Below are 12,705 nucleotides of genomic sequence, written 5' to 3' on the forward strand. Positions count from 1 at the left end.
CTTAACCTACTGATGTCTCAATTAATTTTACTTTTATTGGTATCTATTTTAACATTATGGGGATTCAAGAATATACCTTGGCTTGGTCATACAGTTTCAAAAGAGGTAAAATGGGGGAGGTTTTGGGGGGGGGGGGGCGCCAAACTGATCCTTTGCCCCGGGTGCAGGAAAGGCTAGATACACCTCTGCGCATAAGTCTCCTGCTAGGTCTGCTTCCAAGCCAACACCGACACACCCAAACTCTCTTGCAGGGTTTTTTTTTCTTTCCTCCAGACTCTGTGGCCATGGGCCACTTATAACATCTGGGCTGGAGGAAACGGACCTGCCCCTCTACCTTCCTGCAGTCCATTTAAAAAATAAAAGCCCATACCGGGTTTTCCTGAATAATTTCTTGGTCAAATAACTTGACCCAGTTCACACTCACTTTTATTCTTCCCAGTGACTCACAGGCAACCTGCTGTGAGCACAGGGCACTCCAGCGGATCTAATATGCTTCTGAGCACATCCTGGGGGACACATAGCGACCCTCACATATGACATCGGTCACTGCCTCACAATATATATATATATATATATATATATATATATATATATATATATATATATATATATATAGTTGGAGCGCCCCCACACCACCGCAGGGCCGAGGGGTACCCGGAGCCGGGCCTCTGGGTCTCAGTCCTGGGGTTGTCACGGTGGCTAGACCCGGTCCGTGGCCCTGTGTGTCAGTGGGGGACGTCCGGTGCAGTAAGTGGTGTTGTAACGGTGCAGTTGTGGGGTGCAGGTCGCGGTAAATAATGAGGACACCAGGTTGCAGTCTCTTTACCTCTTTACTGGAGATCTCTGAGTCCTCAGTCCAGAATACGGTTCACCAAGCTGCGCAAGTCCGGCCGGTCCAATGGCACCTCCAGAGTTCTCTTCACAGGTGGAAATCGGTGCCTTCCTTCTTAGCGCTATGTGTTGTAGTCCTTCCCTGCTGTGCTTACGGAAAGTACCCCACAACTGTTGTGTCTGTTTCTTAAGTTCCCTCACAACTCGATTAAATGATGTTCTTCTAATCGTCCGTCCCTTCCTGATGTTACAGTTAGAACGGCACCCGTTTGTCGGGTAGGCCTGGAGTTCTTCCGGGACCCTAGAGATGCCCCTCTCCCGCAATTGCCTCCCAAGACTTCATAGGTGATATGTGTTAGACAGCCCGCCTTAAACTGACTGTCCTGCCGCTGTTTAGAGTATTGCTTGAAGCTGAATGTTATAATACTCCCTCGGCGTTCCGGCCACCGGTAGTGCGCCTCAGTAGGGTGTTGCTCCGGTCTTACAGCACGACCCCTACTGGAATTCTCCTATCGCTTGATCTCGTTTCTTACTCAGCACAATCTATCTCGCTTCTAGTCCTTTCTTGGGCCCCGCCGCTTCCCAGAGCTGGCGCGGACCCGTTACGTTCTTTCCAATGCCAAGCCTCTGTCAGGATCCCACCCCTGACAGAGACCCTACTGTCTCTTCCTCCACAACACCCTCTGCCACTAGGTGTTGCTTCGTCCAATCCAGTCAGCTTTCTGATCTAACTTCCTGCCTGACCCCCAGTTTACCCACTATGGTGAGGAGTGGCCTAATGAATAGCACCCTTAGCTCCCCCCGGAGGCCCGGCTGTGAAATGTATTGGTGTCTGTGATACCTGATCAGATGAACTCCTTCAGTGCCATCGGACGCACCATGGCTCCCCATAGTGGCGGAGCCACAGTACTGCAACGACCAGGACTCTGGGGCGCTGCATATATATATATATATATATATATATATATATATATATATATATATATATATATATATATATATATAATCTCCTATATTCCTTCTACTATCTATTATTAAGCACCCATACGGACTTACTAATTGTGACTCTGCCCAAACGTGGCACCTAAGGTGTCACGGCTCTTTTTATTTTTAGAATATTTATATTTATGCTTCTGTTTTTATGTAAATTGTCATAATAAGATTATATATATTTTGCTTCATTTGCTCTGTTATTCATTTTTTTCTGTTATTATTTCATCCACACAGAGCAATGTAATGTCACTCCTGTGCAACGGCATAGCTTGCGCACTTTCGCCGGAACCATAATGGCATCTTTCGTTGCATGCAGGGTGATGTTGTTTGCTCTGCCCACAGAGGGGCAAAGCAAAGTGGGCCAAAGATGCTACTGCACAGGTGCGATTTCACTGTTCTATGTGGATGATGCAAGACGAATCATCCACAACAATCAGAGCTGGAGGACAGCGATTAGAAGCAGAGAGGAGGCACAGATGTTGCAGTGATGAGGCCCATCGGACTGGACTATCCTCATTTACATGTAGTGTGGGAGCAATTCAAATGTTATTTTTGAGGGAATGCAGAGGGAGTCAGTAGACAATATACACGTCTGTGGAATGCAGTACAGTAGCAAATAAACATGGTTGCATTTGTTCAAAAACTGGTGACAGGTTCCCTTTAATTGCAATCCATATGAATGAGATAGAAAACAAATTTTGTCTTGTGCTTCTGAAATTCGTATGTATGAAAATACCTTGGGACACATAATGGAGTCCAATGGAGCTTGTGCGGCTGGCTGTGCCAATGTTTAAGACCTTCATGGACCTATAATTCTGAATTGAATATAACCTTAAGATTGTTATTGTATGGTCACAAGTATGCATGTAGCAGTTAACATGCCTTAAAAGTTCACATTAATTTACCACTTCCTGAGTAGCTCAGTGCAAGCTACATTCCATTTGTACAGCGAATTTAGCTGAGATACAGTAAGTGCTGACTGCAATGAGAATACCCTGCTAAAGTTATAACAATGCAGTTCAGCTTTAAACTTTTAAAATGTGTGATATATTAATTTTATAGCTGTATTGCCTTTTGTACAATCTAAGGAATACAAGCAAACACAGAAAATTTGGACAGTTACAACATTTTCATAACTTAACCGTTCTACACTCCCACAAGGGATTTGAAACAAAGCCATCACGATGATTGAAATGTAGACTCAACTTTAGTTCATGGGGTGTAACAAAAATATTGCTTTGACCGTTAGGAATTACAGCCAGTTTTGTACATAGCCCTTCAATTTTCACAGGCTCAACAGTATTTTGTCAATTGTCAATAATAGTTCTTATGGTCCATGTGGCCTCTTTCTGTATTATTCCATGAAAAATGACAGAAATAAGGCATCTGGAGTTGACTTTGCTCTCGCTATTAGCAGCCATATATGAGAACTTTCAACATAAGGTCCAAAGAGATGTCAGAACAAGTAAAGTAGGCCTTCACTTGGCTGAATAAAACAATATAAGCGCATTTAACCAATCCAAAAGAACGCTCTAGGAGAGAATGTATAATTACCAAAGTCTACAATTCAAAACGCCTTCATGGATGAAAATCCAGAGGGTTTATCTCAACATGTAAGACATTGGTAGCAGTCAAGAACAGAAAGGCCAGAATATCTAGAAAAAAATAACCACCCAGTTCTGTAACGAGAATTTATGGACAGTTTAAGCACAGAATAATTTGTACCAGAATGATGTTGGAACAGTAAGGAGAATGAAAAGAAGGACTACAAATCCAAAGTGGAGGAAGTGTTATGGCATGGACATGATTGACTACCAATAGAATGGGGTCACTTATGTTGACTGATGAGGTGACTATGGATAGAAAAAGCTGGATAAATTCTCAAATGTAAAGAGATAAAACTTCACCGCAGATTTGGTCAAATGCTCCACAACTGATGACATGGCACTTCACAGTACAGATGGATAATAACCCAAAATGATGAACTTGACCGAGTATATTTTTCATTTACTGAAAAACTATGAAAAGCCTCATAATGGTTCCATAAGGTTGGGTCCAGAGGTATTAAGACAGTGTAAGAATTTTGTTTAATGTGTTGTCTGACTTCTAAGCAAAATCTCAAAGGACATCTCAAGGAGATGGATGGTTTAAAAATGATCAAAATGAGACGTGCTGAGTGCCTCCATCCACTCTGGCTCTGGCTATCTGCACAGGGGCAGGAAGTGACGACGTCCCGAAGAGGTCTATGATTGGTCGCAGCAGTCAGGTGAGTGGAACGGGACTTCACTGCTTCCTGTCCTGGCACACGAGCGCTGACAGTGCTGATCCATTGAGATTAGAGCTAGTGAGTATGACTTTAGAGGTGTAAATTCTAGTGATGGAGGTCATCAGGGTAAATAAAACAAATTAAGCGCATCTAGTAAAATTGAGGAGACTTTTGAGCACACGTGATGTATTATTAACATCATTTGATGGAGACATCTTCATGAAAGAAAACTTAGAGGGTTCATCATCACTTCCAGTACTGGTGCACACCACAGGACATGTCAGCACCCCAAGGGGTTAGCATCAGAGAGTCTGCCTCATATTATTATTTCCAATCCTTTGAAATTTTTCATAGAAGTCTAAAAAATATGTTCCAGAATTAATATTTCATGAGGAATGTAATCATTTAATAAAACAGATACATTAGGAGAGCTAATACATGCTCTTTAAATATATATGTATTTGCAGGAATAGAAGTAACATCTACATCTTACTATACTCTATCATACGATATTGTAAAATAATGAAGGGGCGGTGAGCATATCTGCTTAGCATTACTGGGATAGTATACTGCTTAAATCAGTCCCTTTGCAAGTGGATTGGTTTCAGGGCAGCACAGTGGCTCAGTTCTTAGCAATGCTTCTTTACATCGCTGGGGTCCTGGGTTCAAATTCCTCCCACACTCCAAAGACATAATGATAAGAATCTAGATTGTGAGCCCAATGGGGACAGTGATGACTATTTCTGATGAGTGTTGTGTAATTACTGGTGCTATATACACAGGTAAACTAAAAAAACAAAGGAGAAATAGCCTGTGTGTAAGAAAATTAGAAGCTCCAATTGGAAAGAGACTGCCCAGCATGTCCATCAATGTAATTAATTCCTAAGTTATTAAGGTGCGACTTACCCTCTTTACCAAGTCCGGTATCAGTTTCTGGTCTGCTTGTTGGTCAGAAGACATACAAGGTTCTATTTCCAAGCTGTATTCTTCAGTTGTCTGATCACAAGTTGAGTTTCTGAGAATGGCAAGACATGCTGCATAAGAGACTAATCTCAAGTGAATACTGTTAAACAGGATTTCATTCCAAAAAGAAATACCCGTCATCAGAAAATCAGTAGTGAGAACTACAAAGTTTGTCGTCTTATGTGCTCTTTATTTACAAATACATTGCAGGGGCTCCTGACTTTTTTCAGAGGACATTTTTGCAGAAATTAGAACAGCAAGTGCAGTCATATTGGTTGTCACTTTTAAACAATCTTCTCAGCAGCTGACGGTAAATTGCTTCTATATAATTGACAGCGCATGCTGACAGAATGGCAGTTTTAGCTGTTGAGAAGCTAATTCAAAAGTGACAACCAATATGTCCACACGTCCTCTTGTCACTTTCTTTTTTTAATGTCCAAGACAAAAAAAATAAACAACACAGAAAATTTATGAATATGAAAGGAACATTATCAATCCAACCTCTGATTCACCAACTACGTTTCATCGTTAGTGATGAGCGAATATACTCGTTACTCGAGATTTCCCGAGCACGCTCGGGGGTCCTCCGAGTATTTTTTAGTGCTTGGAGATTTAGTTTTCCTCACCGCAGCTGGATGGTTTACATCTGTTAGCCAGCTTGATTACATGTGGGGATTCCCTAGCAACCAGGCAACCCCCACATGTACTTATGCTGGCTAACAGATGTAAATCATTCAGCTGCGGTGAGGAAAACTAAATCTCCGAGCACTAAAAAATACTCGGAGGACCCCCAAGCGTGCTCGAGAAATCTCGAGCAACGAATATATTCGCTCATCACTATTCATCGTACAAAAATCAAGATGACCATAGTCATCTAAACTTGGTTTTGCTTTTTTTTTCTTTTCGTATAAACAGTTTTTTGGGGGAATTCATTTTGCGTGGGAACAAAACTCGCACCTTAAAAAAACTGTCAGCAATCCAGATTTGCTTTCAAATCTCAACCTTGAATTTCCCCTAATTTTCTGTATTAATCATGTGTCATTGTTTTTTTTTTTTTCCTGGTAACAAGGTAGAGCACCAGCCATGCACCAGCATAAAGAAAAGTAATTATACAGCATAAAAAAGAAGAAAGAATTAAGTTGAGGACAAACAAAAGAACCCAACACAATGAACATCTCCGGTGAGTCTGCTTTTCATCATGGAAGATTACCCTCTTCTATAATCGCATTATTTGTCTTTGTATGGAGCCTAACAGGAGACTGCGGTGCGGGTTATATGACCGTATGTCCTGCTGAGTCCTCACATTAAATGAAGGAATAATTTTCTATTCATTATGCTACAGGCAGCTTCATTCACTGTACAGTTACTAAAGGCATGCTTAGAGCTCTTCCTGGGGCTCTAATGACCGCTTGGAAGAGATAACCACTACAGAAAAATTTACGCATCAACCTAATTATAGGTATTTAGAAAGAATATTTGTGCATATAAACGACATAAGCATATCACTAGAAAGACAGTTTAGGGAACTATCTGATCAAAACCGTGCTACTAAAGGCATGGTAAAAAATCTGCCATGGTACTATTGATGCAGTTCTACCATTATATTTTTTATATGTATACTATTAAGACAAAACAAAATATGTTGGTACTCCCCAACCACCTCTCAGCCTCCCCATCATAACTACACTGGTTGTAGGTAGTCCTTACGCTGTAGGACTTTGGTAGTCAGTACAGGGTAAGGACTGCAGCGCACCCACTGAAATGAATAGATGTGCCATGTAATTGCTTCATTCCTCATTGTTGATGATTAGGGCTTCCAACAGCAATACCCATAATCTGAGGCAGTGGATGGACTACCCTTATACCGACATGTTGTAATATTATTCAATTAGTCTGCTTCTCACACATTTAGGCTGCGGCCAGGCAGCCATATGTTCTTTTGTGCAAGAGAAGCGGGCTGATTATGCAATGACACTCAGCCCAAACTCTGATCAGAATTCGAGCTGAGTGTGATATTAGTATGATATGACTCTCTCGCATGCAAAAATCGCATCACAAGTGCGGGAAGATGAAGAACCTATTTTCTCCATCTTCTCCTTTGTTCGAGTCCCGGATGTCGGACTGCACTCGGATGATATCTGAATGCAGTCTGATGTCTCACACAGACTTGTATGGAGCCACTCGGAGCATGCTGAGATTGTTTTCTCATGCCGCATTAGCATGGAAAAAAAATAGCAGCTCTGCACTGCCCTATGGAATAACATTGGTCTGAGTATTATCCGATAAAACATAGAACAGTACTAGGCGTAGTTGTACATGAATGAGCCTAAAAGGTGTTGGCCCAAAGTTGCAAGTATTGAACGGAGCAGAGGTGAGCATACTTGGCCTCTGCTATATTCTTTGTTGGGAATTGCCGGAAATTGCTGAGCGCTGGACTTTCTCCATAGACAATGAATGGCACATAGTTCAAACATGCATGTGAATAGTTAACCTTTCTCCAATATAAGAAGTGCATGTTTGTCCCATATCGGGTGCATTCGCTTTCAACAATGGCAACAGCATTTAAATGGTTCTAAATGGATAGTTATAGCACCCAGGAGAATGTTGCTAATTTCTGCTATATTGGTGATGCTACGAAGCCCAGCCCATGACATAGTTTAATAAGAGACCATTAATTTTACTATATGCTCAATTACTAATATACTGCGGTACATATTACAGGCACTCAAACTATTATAATTTTGTTTTTAGAGCACCATTGATGGTGCTGTACAAGAGAAGGGGTTACATACAAAATACAAATATAAATTACGGTGAATAAATTGTGACAGACTGGTATAGAAGGGAGAGAGCCATGCACTTGTGGGCTTACATTCTAAGGGATAATGGAGAAAGACAATAGCTTAGAGGCGGGTTGCAGAAGCTCTGGTGGTGGTGAGGTAGCAGTGGGGTCATTGCAGGCTGTAAGCTTTCTTGAAGAGATGGGTTTTCAAGTTCGGTCTGAAGGTTATGAGTATGGCGGATAATCAGATGTGTTGCGGCACCGAATTCCAGAGGATGGGGGATACACGGGAGAAGACTTGAATGTGATTGGGTGAGGAGCATTTAAGTGTAGAGGAGAGAAAAAGGTCTTGGGAAGACCAGAGGTTGTGTGATGGAAGATATTGGGAAATTAGTTCGGAGACATATGAACGAGACAGATTATGGACAGGTTGTAGGTCAGTGTTAGCAGTTTGAACCGGATACGTTCAGGAATTGGGAGCCAATGAAGGGATTTCCAGAGAGGAGAAGCAGAGGAGCAGTTAGGAGAAAGGTGGATTAGTCGAGCAGCAGAGATAATGGCAGACTGGAGAGATGCAAGAGTGTTAGGAGGGAGGATATTGCAGTAGTTGAGGCAGGAGATGATGAAGGCATGTACTAATATTTTAGTAGATTCAGGGTTGAGGAAAAGATTAATTCTGGAAATATTTTTGAGGTGGAGGTGGCAAGATCATGGATGTGCAGTTTGAAGGACAGAACAGAGTTGAGGGTTACTTCAAGGCAGCATACTTCCGGTACTGCGGAGAGCGAGAGTGTGGTATCATTACTTGTGACAAACAGATTGAGTGGGGAGGTGGGTAAGTGAGAAGAAAAGATAATGAGTTCAGTTTTGAAGGAAAGAGATGATTTTTAGTAAGAGTGGGTGGTCGACTGTGTCGTAGGCAGAGGATAGGAGTATAGAGAATTGTCTTTTTTTAACTCAAATAAATTTTTATTAAGAATAACATTACAATTGACATGTTACATTTTTGTTTTCAATACAAAGTTTTCCCCCCAACGAACCCCCACAATCCCAACTTATCCCGCCCCCTCCCAGTAAGACAGCCCACCTTGTTTAGTAGCTCCCCAATCAAATCTATAGGATGACTATCCCCTCAGTTAGGACTGTAGGCCACATGTTATGTTTTCACCAATTCAGGGCCTTGATTCGCCCGTTCTCTATAACAAACCTATCCCATGGCAAGCCACGGAGATCACAATTTATCGAACATTTCAATTTTCCCTCTTTTCTGATAAAACCCCTTTTCCAGTATCAGGCCCTGCTTCACATATTGGAGGAATTCTCTCCTTGAAGGCGGCTCGTCCTTAATCCAATTTCGCGCTAATACCTTCCGGGCCATATACAGCAATCTGGCAATAGCTGTCTTCAGGTTGTTATCCACTCCAATCTCATCCACGCACCCCAACAAGCACACCATCGGGTCCCTTGACACCGTGCATCTGTATGCTCCTTCCACACGACTCAAAACTACCAACCAAAAAGCAGCCAGTCTCGGACACGTCCACATCATATGAAATATATCAGCATCTGTAGACCTACACCTCGGGCACTCAGAATCATCACGCAGACCTGCCTTATATAACACGTTCGGAGATTTGTAAACTCTGTGTATTACATAAAGCTGTGACAGCCTATATGGTTCGCTCAGTGACAGCCGTGGAACCCACTCCAGCACCGACTCCCAAGTTTCATTCTCCATTGGGCCCAGATCCCTCTCCCACTTAGCTCTCGCCAGTATTGGAAACCTTAATAGGAAAGTATGCAGCAAGTCTTTATAAAGAGTGGAAATAACCCCCCCAGTAGTCCCTTCATTACCCACATACTCTAACACTATATCCCTTTGAATTCTGATGCCTCCGTCCCTATTCTGAGCTCCAAATGCGTGTCTCATCTGCAAATACTGATATTGCCCCGCAGGCCCGAGATCAAATTCCACCTGCAATTGGGAAAAGGATTTCAACTCTCCCTGCTCAATTATCTGATACACGTATTGAATCCCCTTGGCCTGCCATTCTGGTAGTACCCCCAGTGCCACAAACTCCTTTAAATTATTATTATGCCATAACGGGGAAAATCTGGTTAGACCCGTAATCCCACGTATATATTTCAATATACCCCACAGCTTACATATCAATAACAGAGTCGGATACAATTTCCCCAAAGCCCCCAGGGAGCCATTCTCCAGACATTGTATTGCTGGCCTTCTTTTTGTCACCTTTTCCATTAATTTCTGTACCGCCCCGGATGACCCTTCATGCGCCCAGCCCTTTAAGTGCTGACTCTGGGCTGCAAGAAAATATACTTTAGGGTTAGGCAATGCCCATCTTCCTTGGATCGCTGAAGTGTCTCCAGTCTGATACGTGGATGTTGTCTCCCCCATACCAAATTCCTGAACAGGGAGTTAATTTGCCGAAATTTCCCGCGTGGTATCCAAACTGGCGCATTATGAAGAACATACAGAATTTTCGGCATCAAAATCATTTTGATAAGATTCACCCTGCCCACCACAGATAAATGCAGCTTAATCCAGGCATCCGCTTTTGCCTTAAGAACACCTAAGATCGGTGTCAGATTCCTATGTATGTAATCTGTAACAGGCATAGAAACCCATATCCCAAGATATTTAAATTGACTTACCACCTTCAGTCGCCCATCCTCCAGCGGCTCACTCCCCTCCTCCCCTACATCATCCACTTTAAATAAAATAGACTTACTCCAGTTTATCGTCAGTCCTGACAATGAGCCAAATCTTTCAATAAGCCCAATGCCCCCCCCAAGGAAGCAACCGGGTCATCCAGAAACAGTAGAATATCGTCCGCATACAACGCCACCCTCTCTTCAATCATCCCATATTTAAACCCAGACACCTCATCAGACTGTCGAAGTTTAGCAGCCAACGGCTCCACAGCCAGAGCAAATAAAAGAGGAGAGAGCGGACACCCCTGCCTCATCCCTCTAGCTAATTGTATAGTCCGTGATAACTCCCCATTCACCCTGACTCTGGCCTTTGGCCGCGAGTACAGCAGCCGAATCCAGGACACAAACTGCGAGCCAAACCCCATATACTGCAACACCTGCCAGAGATATCCCCATTCCACACTGTCGAACGCCTTATGGGCGTCTAAAGATGCAATAACTCTCTGGCCACAATTGTCGGACCTAAGCTGCAGAATCATAAATAGCCTCCGTAGGTTGGCCGCCGTGGATCTATCAGGCATAAAGCCAGATTGGTCTGGGTGCACCAGGCCAGAGATGACACTCGTCAACCTCTTCGCCAACACCTTGGCCAGAAGCTTGACATCTATAGTGAGCAAGGAGATTGGCTGGTATGACTCAGGTTGCCCCAAGTCTTTCCCATCCTTAGGAATCACCGCAATTATGGCTTCTCTCATGGATGTAGGCAGACACCCTCTACTCTTAGCCTCCTCCAGGACCGCCTTTAATCTGGGAATTAGCACCTCCCCCATATGCTTATAAATCTCAGCAGGGAACCCATCCACTCCAGGCGCCTTTCCATTAGCCATAGACTGCAATGCCCGACTCAGTTCCTCCTCTGTGATGAGAGACTCTAAGCCCTCTCTATCTGTGTCACTCAGCCTCGGGAGCTCCAGTCCCTCGAGGAACGCCACTGTGTCTCCCACCGACCCATCTACCCGAGATGAATATAGGTCTGCATAAAAATCCGCAAAAAGCTCCAAAATCTCTGGAGTCTCAGAGACACTCGTACCACTCCTGGAAACCAGAGAATGAACAAACGAAGTATTTCTCTGGGCAGAAGCAACCAGCGACAGCATGTGACCTACAGTTTCGCCCTCCTGATAATAAGCCAGCTTCATGAATTTCCGCTTCCTTTCAGCCTTACCCAACAAAATTTCTTCCAGATGACTTTAAGCTGCCTTTAATCTCTTCCCAGCTTCCGGAGTACCCAATGTTACCATCTCATTCTCCGCTGTCCTAAACCCATCAATCGCTGCCTTCTCTGCCTCTCTCGACTTCCGTTTACATCTACTAATATCTCTAAACAACAGCCCTCTTAAGTTCGCCTTCATGGCTTCCCATACAGTAAGAGCATCTACACTCCCATCATTCAGCTCAAAAAATTCCGCCAACTCCTGTTTTATCTTATCTAAATCTATACTGTGCAGCCAGTTAGGGTGAATCTTCCACTCTCTCCTGTTCACGGCCCGTGTCCCCATCGGTCGAAACTCCACCTCAATTGGACTATGGTCCAAGAAGGCCCTAGGTGTTATGTTGGGCTGGTGGTTAGGAGCACTAGAAATGACCAGATGAGCAAACTAACAATACAGGACGAGCTCTGGGAAGTGGGAGCTCTGCTGACCGCAACCCCTAATCCTATCACAACAACTAGAAATAGCCGTGGAGCATTCCTGACTCTGCCTAGACGCCTCTTCACAGCCTAAGAGCTAACTACCCCTAAAGATAGAAAATACAGCCTACCTTGCCTCAGAGAAATTCCCCAAAGAAATAGGCAGCCCCCACATATATTGACTGTGAGTTAAGATGGAAGTCACAAACACAGGAATGAAATAGGTTTCAGCATAGGAGGCCAGACTGAACTAAACAGACTGAGGATAGAAAAGGTATCTTTGCGGTCAGCATAAAAAACTAACAAAAAACCACGCAGAGTGTGCAAAAGAAACCACCGCACCGACTCACGGCGCGGTGGTGCCACTCTGCATCCCAGAGCTTCCAGCTAACAAGATTAAATATAATAGCAAGCTGGACAAAAACACAGTGGTAACAAATAAGCTAGCAGGGACTTAGCTTTTGCTGAAGTAGACAGGTCATCTGAAAGATCCAAGAGAACTGA

General features: G+C 43.4%; 1 protein-coding gene across 2 annotated transcripts in view; it reads right to left on the minus strand.

The window, feature by feature from the left end:
* RFTN1 (raftlin, lipid raft linker 1) overlaps nt 1-12,705 on the minus strand; it is a 462,134-nt gene that overhangs the window by 243,504 nt on the left and 205,925 nt on the right. For both annotated transcript variants that reach the window (XM_077268863.1, XM_077268864.1), the window contains one exon: nt 4,997-5,105. In XM_077268863.1, coding sequence (XP_077124978.1) covers nt 4,997-5,105 — 109 coding nt within the window. The remainder of the gene's footprint in view (nt 1-4,996; nt 5,106-12,705) is intronic.

The sequence above is a fragment of the Ranitomeya variabilis genome, chromosome 6, assembly GCF_051348905.1.
Source record: "Ranitomeya variabilis isolate aRanVar5 chromosome 6, aRanVar5.hap1, whole genome shotgun sequence".
NCBI lineage: Eukaryota > Metazoa > Chordata > Amphibia > Anura > Dendrobatidae > Ranitomeya > Ranitomeya variabilis.